Source organism: Hippocampus zosterae, chromosome 11 (assembly GCF_025434085.1).
Source record: "Hippocampus zosterae strain Florida chromosome 11, ASM2543408v3, whole genome shotgun sequence".
NCBI lineage: Eukaryota > Metazoa > Chordata > Actinopteri > Syngnathiformes > Syngnathidae > Hippocampus > Hippocampus zosterae.
The window spans coordinates 13,847,237-13,858,266 of record NC_067461.1 but is presented as its reverse complement, the minus strand read 5'-3'; the positions used below and the strand labels follow the sequence as shown (position 1 = coordinate 13,858,266).

The 11,030-nt window shown below is 39.5% G+C and overlaps 1 protein-coding gene across 2 annotated transcripts; it reads right to left on the bottom strand.

The window, feature by feature from the left end:
* Nucleotides 1-218: 218 nt before the first annotated feature.
* eif2ak2 (eukaryotic translation initiation factor 2-alpha kinase 2) lies at nt 219-10,257 on the bottom strand. 2 transcript variants are annotated; one of them, XM_052079422.1, is made up of 21 exons: nt 10,148-10,257; nt 9,912-10,041; nt 9,696-9,821; nt 9,440-9,554; nt 9,195-9,331; nt 9,013-9,127; nt 8,263-8,324; nt 8,036-8,179; nt 7,811-7,934; nt 6,676-6,734; nt 6,530-6,596; nt 6,328-6,359; nt 6,154-6,190; nt 6,009-6,070; nt 5,806-5,925; nt 5,569-5,694; nt 5,281-5,461; nt 4,463-4,591; nt 3,619-3,720; nt 1,473-1,535; nt 219-1,342 (listed from the first exon to the last, which is right to left on the bottom strand). In XM_052079422.1, the coding sequence occupies exons 3-21, from the start codon at nt 9,800-9,802 to the stop codon at nt 1,217-1,219; spliced, it is 1,908 nt and encodes a 635-aa protein (XP_051935382.1). In that variant the 5' UTR covers nt 9,803-9,821; nt 9,912-10,041; nt 10,148-10,257; the 3' UTR covers nt 219-1,216. The 2 variants fall into 2 exon arrangements, with proteins under 2 accessions (XP_051935382.1, XP_051935381.1); XM_052079421.1 differs by having other exon boundaries at nt 9,912-10,234.
* Between the last annotated feature and the right edge of the window lie 773 nt (nt 10,258-11,030).

Genomic DNA, 11,030 nt, shown 5'->3' with positions numbered 1-11,030 from the left:
CTTTCGGTTGCTTTTAAATAGACGACGCTTGGACACTGGCAAAACCACTTAAAATCAAATTCTACAGACTGTATTCAAGAAGTTTTGTTTGTTTGTTTGTTTGTTTGTTTTGCTTCAAAAATGGGGATGTACTTCTTACTGAAATCTTTTCTTTCATTCATTTCATATGTATGTTTCCTGAAATTGTCACAAGTATAATTAAGATATCAGTCACTTGGTTCATCTGTCATCAAATACACTCTTATTTTTAAATTACTGTCTAAAAGTAAAGGAAAAAGACAGAATGAGACTCTCAAACTACTCCCTCATGACCTGTTTCCAATGGCTGTCATATAAATAAATATCACATTTCAGACGTGCAATAATTATTTTAATATGCACCAATAGGTCCCCATTCCACAAAACATTATACAGAGCATATAGAAAAATGTTAACATACCATTTCTGAGAAATTATGCAACCTATAACCTGACAAATAACAAGTTGACTGATAAAGAAACAAACTAGTAGTAGCACAACCCCCCCCCCCCCCATGCATAGATTAAGCTTTTGTTTTAGTCATTGTAATAATAATGTAATCTGACAAAAAAATATTAAGTATTGATTTTTTGTGGTAAATGACTGATTCACCATGGTGAACTTCCACTGCCTATTTAGTTATTTATTTCCCGACAATTAGACATCACGTCCGGTAACCTCCACATCTCAAAGATAGCAAGAAGGGCTGCATGATATCATTGCAATATTTAACATGTCCCTAAAGAAATTACCTTTTTATTATGGAATGAAAGAGACACTTTTTTTTAACTGTATATGAATGAGTACAGTGTACATATAAAATGTGGACAACTTTCATTTCATGGTCATTATACAATTGTGAATTAAAACGCATAAACTACAAAGTGGGCGGCATGTTTGTTGACTGGTTAGCATATCAGCTTCACAAACCAAAGGTCATGGGTTTAAATTTGGTCTTCGGTCTCCCTGTCTTGCGTTTGCATGACATTCCTGCGTGTTTTTTTTTTAAATTTCTTTTTTTAAGTACTTTGGTTTCCTCTCACATTCCCAAAACATTTGTGGTGGGTTAAATGAATACTCTGAGTTGCCCACAGTGTGGTTGTTCGTCAATGTGTGCCCTGTGATTGATTGCCTGGTGACCAGTTCAGGCTGTACCACGCCTATTACCCAAAGATGAATGGATGGCTAAATGAACGGATTAGACAGTCTTTTGCTCTTTAGCAAAGTGAAGTTCCTTAGCATACTCTTCAAGCTTGGTTTGAAGTTCACTGGCTTCAGGCCGGTCCTCTGGCTTTGAGCAAAGCATTGACTTAATCATTAGTTGCTGCCAAAAAATAAAGAAATCGATCAATCAATACCACACCATATGACTAAGCCACGATTCTCAATCATTTAAGATGCTTCTGTGAGACTCACATTCATCTTGCAAGTAAAATATCAAAGTGTTACTGTACCTCTGTGGGGAAGTGAAGCGAAAACCCTGGAGGGAGTTTCTGGCTTCTGACATCATTCCAAAGCTGGTTTAAATAATAATAATAATAATACATTTTATTTGAAAGCGTTTTTCATCACACTCAAAGACACTTTACAAGAGCTTAAAACACAGGATAAAAATGTGAATTTAAAACAAGCATACATAATTTACAAAAGCACATTTAGATGAACAAAAGAAAAATGGGTAAAAGAGATTAAAAGGTATTAAAAGCATCGCGGAACAAGTGAGTGTTAAGGGATGATTTGAAGGATTGGAGGTCAGTACAGTTGCGGATGTGTTGTGGTAGAGCGTTCCAGAGGGTGGGGGCGGCGACAGAGAAGGCTCGGTCCCCCCAGGTTTTGAGCTTGGTCACGAGGATGGCGAGAAGGTTTGTGTTTGAGGAGCGGAGATTGCGGGAAGGAGTGTATTGGTAAAGAAGGTCGGAAAGATAGGAGGGGGCCTGATTGTGAAGGGCTTTAGAGGTGAGAAGAAGCAGTTTAAATTGAATACGCTGGGGAACGGGGAGCCAGTGGAGGTTTTTAAGGACGAGGGTGATGTGATCACGAGTGCGGGTGTGGGTGAGTAGGTGGGAGAAATGACAAGGAATGACAAAATAAAGTAACATCATGTCTAATGAGGTTGAGTGAAAAATCATACCGTCTTTGAAGACAAACATTATCCCTGTTAGATCACACACCTGTACGATTGTACTGTATTTTCACATAGTGTGGCCGATGCAGTTTATTTACTCCACTGCAAATACATTTTCCTTATATTCGAACCAATCAATAGATGTCAAGTTAACTGACCAGGAAGCACACAAGAAATTCTACAAAAGGTGCACCAGAACAAATTTGACAAATTATCAGTCCGTGACAACATGAGGGCAGAATGAGCTAAACTGATTTCTTGCATTTCTTTTAATCACTAAGGGGCGTATTCTCCTGTTCAAGTATAAGTCAATTCCTTACGTGCATTTCTCACAACTTTTTAGGTACGGCCATTCCCAGATCTGAGCTTCTGACACACACACACACACCTACGAAACCAGGGAAAACTCACACAGCCACTAGGAGGTGTAACTCACTGGATTCTGAGGATCCCTGCAAGTTTTCCTCAGACATTTGTATTCCACAGAGAGCCATTTGGGATATATAGCACACTTTAAATGCGAAACTGACTTGTGTATGGATCCGGGAGTTACAGTATATACTGATTGTCCCCCAGTGACATTCGCGGCTCATCTACAAGCTACTTTAAAGGAGCATGTGTATTTGCGTTCTATATTGAATAAATATTATATATTTAATAAATACAGTAAATGTAATTTAATCGGAGGACTGTACTCATGACCAAATGTATATTTGGAGCTGTTTCAATAGTTGTAAAGCGAGTGATACGGTCACTGTAAAAGCGTTGCCCAGCAACGCAACTCGCCACACACATGGGCGCTTCACTTCTATGGAGTTTACAATCGGCAAGGATTCAAAGAATATTAAATTTATTTAATACTAAAAGAAATGATAAAAAATCTAACTCACCATTGTCACCATTAGAATAACTGATGTTGTGAACTGGGCTTTCAAACAAACTCCAAGCCACCAGCAAGACTCAGCAGCCACTTGGTCAAACGGCCATCATGAGCAGAGTACGAGCGCGGTTGTTTGAATCAAAATGCGGAATATGATGTTTCACCTTTATGAGGCTTTGGTCCTTAGTACAGCCTCCTGAGTGCGCAAGACGAAAGATGCTCGAGCCTTTGGGAGAATTTGTGCACTGCTAGATTTGACAGGGGATACCCTCATTCCAACGTGGCTCCACCCAGAGTGTGTACTTTTCACAGTGTGTAGTGACACACTTAAGTCAATGGGAGAATATGTGCAGCCCCAAAAAAGTGGGCAGACACACGCCTTTTCTGACTCAAGCACGTGGGAGAATATGGTCCTAAATGCAGAGGCGTACCTTCCCATTCGGCAAGGCAGGCAATTGCTTGGAGGCCGCGAGCCAGCAGATGTGCAGTTTAAAAACTAATCAACATGTACACCACGAATGGAATGGTTCCTCTAACTATAATGGCATTGAGAGGTTACATTTTCGGATCATGCCTCAACAGTAGCTCAACTTACCTTTTCTCTTTCACAGCGGGTGAACATGCACCAGAGGAGCTCAAAATAAATCAGACCCAGAGCATATATGTCCACTTTTCTGTCATAAGCAGTCTTGTCTTTCTGCAACAAACAAAGAATACAGTAGGCATACAGTTAAAAGAAAGCGAGCACTGGTGATCTTGAGCAACATTACGATGCGATAATTAGTCCTACCTCCCTGACTGCTGTGATACACATAGTCGTCTAAAAGCCTAAAATGTAATGTGCAAAATTATGAGCACCTCTCATTCATTTCTTCTGCGGCACTGTAATCATCACTCAATAGCACACTTTTTATTCAATTGTTATTGACATTTGCATTTAGTATCACCGGTGATATCATTTTAGGAGTCATCACCTGTTCTGAGGTTAAATAAATTTGATACCAAAATAGTTTTGTTTTGTTTTCAGCTCAGGTCAGGTTTTTTGCTTCGAGGCACATAAGCCGATCCATCCATTTAAACACTTTCTGTGCCGTTTCTTCGCATTCGGATCATGTGTTATGTAGGCATAGAATATATTCCATTAAACACAGCCAGATCCAGCCTGTCACATTTTTTTCTTTATAGACTGTGTCACCTACTAAAGCAAATAGTGTGTATTTATTTTCTTCCTAATTCCTTTCCTGACTAAATGGACTGCCATAAAAACAAGTTGAATGTGGAAAAAAGCAAAGAGGCAGGTTTGGCGTTGGAATATGGCAAAAACAAACAAACAAATAAAATACAAAATAAATTGTATATGTTGAAATCCTTCAAAATATGATGATGATATCTCATATTAACAATATCTCATGTTACACAATGTGTGCAGATGTTCTCACTTGCTCAGGCGCCATATAAAATGGGGTTCCAGTGTACACGCTTCTGTCCTCGCCGTAAGTATTGACAGTAACTAGGCTAAAGTCTCCGATCTTCACTTTTTGATCCAGCCCAAACAGGATGTTGGCAGGCTAAGCGTTCAGATAAAGACAAATACACATGTTGACAACAATGTTAGTACCCTTGTCAAGAGAAAGAAAACCCCACAAAAGTCAGTGAACTAAGTTGAAACATTGTCAGCTATGGTAACTTGACTATGTCTGGAAATGACTGCTTTGAATGGACTATCTACCGTAGTTGAAAACCTCCCCTGAGTAACGTTGGAGCAGGTACGGTAGTTACCCATCTTGTGTGCAGGCAATGTGGGTACAGTGCCAACTTTTCACTCAATAAGTGTGTGTATGTGAGTGTGAATGGTTGCTCCCTGTGGTTGAGCGTCTTTTTGCCTGAAGTCAGCTGGGATAGACTCCAGCACCCTGCAATCCTAAACAGGGTAAGTACTGAAAATGGGTCGAGGGATATCTTGAAAAGTGCAAAATTAATGATAAAATTTCATTTACCTAAAACGACCGAATGAAAATCGGACATTGCTTTTATTGTAGTACAGCAACATTATTTTTAAGAACAAAATAATGAAAGTACAATGTAATACTTTTGTCGAACAACTCTTAAGAGAATCACTTTAATCAAACAAATTTACATTAGTAACTTTTACGTTATAACAGTTATCACTGTGTTTTTTTCTTTCACAGAAGGGTACCAACAATTTTTGTAATACCTTACTGTACATTAACTCTGTGATTGCAGCACATAAACTCACCTTCAGATCTCTATGGATTAACATTTTGTCATGAATGCATTTGACTCCTGAAATTATTTGCTCTACAATGGCCAAACAGGATTCCGCTCTTTGTGGAGAATTCACATTTTGAGTGTTCATATCATCAATCCAATTTCGGAGGGTTTTTTTGTCACACAACTCCATCTGGATATAGAGGAACCTTGCAGATGCATTTATGAAAGACATGCAAAAGACAAAAGTAAAAGTCATTCAACCTTGCGTGTTAATATATTCCTTGACATTCAAGAATCCTTGAATAAGACTCACATGCTGGAGGAACTTTCAGCGACACTAACACGTTTGTAATCAGCATCTTCCATCCAACATGTGTAGTATCTTACAATGTTGATGTGTTGGAGGTCTGATAAAGCCTCAATCTCTCGTAACGATTTTCTGACCAAAAAGATAACAGATGTTTAAGATGCGCTGCACCAAAGCTTCACAACAGCACAATTAGAAGAAAGTGTGCATCAATGATTTGTAGTGAACAGAGACTTAACTTACTTTTTGCATTCAACAATCTTCACAGCATATTTCTTCCCCTCTAACTTGTGTTTTGCCTCGTAAACAGAGCCAAAGGAACCTCTATGTATGTATTCGATACAGTCAAAGTCCTGTTCAAACCTGTTGAGTGGAATAGGAAACTGATGCTATCTGGATTAAACATTGTAACAAGGAACAATCATATTCACTTAAAAATCCCATACCTTGACCTGGTTGACTCTAATTTCCGTTCGCTATTTCCTTCACGCTCTTTGAAATCTTGATTCTTCACAACACATTGATGGAATGAAGATGAAATAAAAAATGCAGTAAACATCAATTTTCAACTACATTATTATTTATTTTTACCTGTTGTCCACAAGAATTTGGAAAAATGGCTGCAATTCTAAGGAGACAGAAAAAGGAAAGTAAACAGACACACAACTAAATAAATTAAAACACACATAAGGAGCAGCGGGGGCAGGGTGCGGGGGTTTAAATATGCCATAGTTTCATCCAAATTGCACTTAGATGGTGACTTACCTTCTATTGGGCTTGCAGTCTGGACTTTGACCCTTGGTTGAAGAAAGGTAAACAACATACAAATCAGTTTTTCAGGTTAGACACACTTGACCGATCAAAATGTGTTTTTCAAGACAACGGTCTGAAACATTGACGGATCACAGGCTTTCCCTGATGCAGTATACGAATATTACATCTATCCATATCGTTGTTAATAACGCACCTGAGCTTGGGGAGAAGACTCGGCAAACTGTACTGAGAAACTTGAAGATGCTGCATTCGGGGATCCCCTTTAAAAATGAAAAGAAGGACATTTCTATGACTCAAACGTAAAAATTTGAGGTACTCACCCATCACTCAGCAACTTACCGGAAGTTTAAAGTGGACGCCATGCTACTTTCTCTGGTACGTGTAGAGGACCGCAAGACCTGTCAGGCACCAAGTAAATGACAAAGTAACTAATAATCAGCTCTTGAAGATCTAAATATTTGCTTGTGTGGTACTTGGAGTAAAATCCGACCGAAATGAATACCTCTCACACACTGAAAAAAAACAACAACAATAAATGACAAATGAAGGAGGCTGGGAGAAAAACAAACATTAACAATGGAAACGTTCTGTGTTGTCAGTGGCTCACTCTATTCACCCAAATGTCCAAAGCATGCGGCTGCAAATCCGATGACACGACCACAAAGTCAACCATCGAATTGCGGCCAAGGGTATCCTGGTGCCAAGTGCACATATTGACAGCCCTTGGGTTTGGTGTTCGTTATGGACAATTTGTGACAAGTACAGTAGTCCAATAACAGAACACCAACAACAGAACACCACTCGGGTTCAGATCGAGGAGGGGCATTCCTGTCAAACACATCCCACAACCTGAAGGTGAAAGGAGGCTACCTTCTTGTCCACTGGGGTGAACTCCAATCTGTTGGCTCCGAGCCGGGCGGGGGAATAATTACGCCCACACCTGCTCTGTGCCTCTCACAGTGGAAAACTCCAGAGTGGAAGAGAGTCCACCCCTTCTCAAGACAACTAATAACAGAGCCCGGGCTGTATGTGGAGTTTCGACTCTATGTCATGTCTGAATTTCTCTGGCTCGCACAGCAGCTTGGGTTCTTTCCCAGCCAGAGAGGTGACATTGTCCTTTGTGCTAGCTTCTGTAGCCCGGGGCTCACAAAGCATCCAACGCCTGTGGCTCCTAAATCTAAATATTGAGTCTTATTCATTAAAATCAACTTATGAATAATGCTTTCATATTACCCGCGACGAAAATATGCTTTCTTCCAGTACATTTTAAACATAAAATAGTGGTGTTTAGTTTCAAATACTCTTTATCTATTCAGTCAAATGAACTTCAGAAGTCTAATTTTTTGTTGTTGTTGCTGACTATTTCGGAAAAACCTGGTGATGTTGCACCTTGAGTCCCAATATAATGTAAATGCTGTAACATCAGGATTAAAAAATAAAAAAAAAAAACAACAACAGCAGAAACCAATAATACCTCACTATCTTCTTTTTCAAGGGTAGAAAGGGCCAAATGAGCGGCGTTTTGCTTGGCTTCCTTGATAGTCTTTCCCGCACCCACGGGGTAGTCCTTACCATCGATCACTAACTTGTAGGAAAATCTGTGGTAACAGATGTGGCAACATTTGAACTTACCGTAGTATTGAAAATGAGATTCTAGTTTGCAATTTTTTTCGGTTTCTGGATGTAGACTTGGTCTTACTTATGGTTATGAGATGGGCCACTTCTCTTCACTTCGATAAAATTTGGAGTCCGATGTGTTCTCTGACAGTACTCGTTGATATTTCCGATACAATTTTTCTCTATTAAGCCATCATCTTCAGTCTTTGAACTTGGTGTCTTGTCACTGCAGTACCAAAGACATAGAAATTTATCAAATCAGGTCAGTCCACCGATTTCAAACACAAATGTGCCATGGTTTATGCTCACCAGATCTCGGACATTTCCTCCTCTTGTTGACTTGAAGCACCAGAGGGTTCCTCACCTTCACTCTTCAAATAAATACAATATTTTTGATGGATTGACTGGAGTGGGCCTACTAGCCTTATGTGGCAAAATGGCCCTAATTTAAACATAATTGTGAGATTCTGTAATTTCTTTCGCAGATAGACTGAAGCATCAGGCAAATGCACAGATATTTTGGGGGTAGGTGCTCAAGTAAGAAAAAAAAGGGCACCAATTACTAAAACTAGTCATACAATTAAGAAAAAATGCATATATTTAACCTATGTACAGTATGTATTTCTGTTAACATTATCAACACAGTAAACACAAAACTATTAAAAAAGAAACTAAAAGAAAGCTACAATCGATATAAAAAGTCTACCGATCCCATCTCAAATGCCTTTTTTTTTGTGATATATAAAAATGACACCAAGATAAATCATATCATAACTTTTTCCACCAGTAATGTGAAATCTACTCTTTACAATTTAAAAAACATCTTCTAGAGAGGAGGAGGCAAGGTGGGAGCATATGTGAGTCGCTGATCAGTGAGTGCACAATTCTTACAAGGATTTGAAAAAATGCCCATCAGATATCAAAACACTTTGTGGGGTAGGGGGGTTGATGACAGAAAGGGTGATTACTTTTTTAAGTACTGATGAATGAATAAAAAAACAGCTCTACCAGAAAGCGTGCATGAGCCTGCCAAGCATGATTTCAAATTTGACCTCTTACCTGTGATGCCTCATATATGGCATGATATGCAAGTTTAGCAGCTTCTGCCTTGGCTTCCTTCTTTGTCGTCCCAGTGGCAACCGGATACTCAATCAGCCCAACCAAGAATCTACATCTTAGGAAAATAAAACATTGCTTCAACAACTCTGCATTTGTAACTTGGCAGCATTATTGAGACTTACTGAAAGGATCCAGGTATTGTGCACTCAATAAATCGAACATCCATCTTGATTTTCTGACCATACTCATAGAGCCAGGACACGTGATTTAAGACTGTTTGGCTGACAGATCCAAGAGAACATTCTGATGCATGCTCCTTCTGTCAACATAAAATATATTATCCATTTAATTCATTTCTATTTTGAGGTTCCTACAAAAATACATGCAATGTATAATAGATAACAAAATGTGTGCAATCTGGATTCACCTTTTCCATTACTTTTTTTAAAGCATATTTGGCAGCGTTCTGTTTGGCCTCTTTCCTATTGTTTCCCACCCCCTCTGGATATGCCTCGTCATTGACAACAGCTCTTATGGTAAATCTGTGACACACACACACACAAACACACACAAGGACCAACCACTGTAATAAGGTTGAAATTCAAAGTCCTCCACGAGATCACTGGAAATGGCCAAACCTTTAATAAAATCACGTCATCAACCGTAATTGTTTTCCAACTCACGTTTTGATGTGATCCGGACCATCGGTTCTGATGTCCTCATACTTGAGTATCGAACGTGTCCTCTGAATGTACTCGTTCAATTTAGCTATGTAATTTTCGGTATCCATCGTAATTCCAAAACAGTATCTAAAATCTAATTGAGCATGTCAAGACACATTACATTATCGTGTAGAGCCGTATGCAAATTTGCATTAAAACAGTTAATACGGTATTCACCGTTTGCCTTGTTATGTAGCTGCGGTGTCAACTGCAGGACTCCGGGACAGTACTGTCAGGGACAGTATTCCACGTTTCAGGTTTCGATTTCGATTTGTCGAAATGAAAACTTCCTGCTTCTGCGTGGTGCCTTCTCGTGTAGTCCGAAAACACAGTTTACCCCAGTACACACGCAGCAGTCAATAAACACTATTTCTCAGTTTGCAACTAAACCCGCATTCTATATTGTGTATTACCGTATTCCGTGCGTAATAGAGCCATGTACCGTACATAGGTGGCTTACGCGCGACTGTTTTTCTGCAGTGGAACAGACTTGGGACATCTACTCAGTCCGACCCGTACAAGAACATACTGTAGCGCAGGGGTGTCCAAACTTTTTGCCAAGGGGGCCAGATTTTATGTGGTAAAATGTCGGGGGGCCGACCTTGGCTGACATTCTTTACATTGAACAACAATATTGTTCAGCAAATTTTGGTAAGCCAGTCTGTTTCACGTTTCCATTTTTATTTTAATTCCAACAATCTTGAGAATTTCTTTTGGTTCATTTGAAACAGGTATATCACATGCAACTGCTTATTCACTTGACTTTTTCTTAAACAGAAGTCTCCTGAGTGCAAATTGATTGATTTGAAACATAAAATGTATCACCATGACTTTTGGTGATACATTGCATTTACATCCCCATCTGTCCACCAAGTCTCCATCTTAATCCAGAAGTCCAAATCCTCTACTTGTCAACTTGACCCTCTCCCTACTGTTTTAGTCAAAGCTTCTATCCCGGCCCTCTCCCCTCTCATCACTAACATTATTCAAACTTCCCTCTCTACTGGCATTGTACCATCTCATCTCAAAACTGCTGCTGTCACTCCCATACTGAAGAAACCTGGCTCTGATCCCTGCGACTTGAACAACTTTCGTCCCATATCAAACCTTCCGTTCATCTCCAAACTTCTAGAGAAAACAGTAGCTGCTCAACTTCACACCCATCTTTCCTCCAATAAGCTCTACGAACAATTTCAATCTGGCTTCCGTCCCCTCCATAGTACCGAAACTGCCCTCCTCAAAATATGCAATGACCTTCTTCTCTCTGCTGACTCCGGTTCACTCGCCATCCTCCTC

What these genes read in the sequence shown, in the direction of transcription:
- eif2ak2 (XM_052079422.1), bottom strand. Translation starts at nt 9,802, where the DNA reads ATGGATACCGAAAATTACATAGCTAAATTGAACGAGTACATTCAGAGG. An exon ending in GAGGAAATGTCCGAGATCTG is followed by an intron (nt 8,180 to 8,262) that starts GTGAGCATAAAC and finishes TTGGTACTGCAG; the next exon opens with TGACAAGACACCAAGTTCAA. An exon ending in TTGAAAAAGAAGATAGTGAG is followed by an intron (nt 6,735 to 7,810) that starts GTATTATTGGTT and finishes GGTGCCTGACAG; the next exon opens with GTCTTGCGGTCCTCTACACG.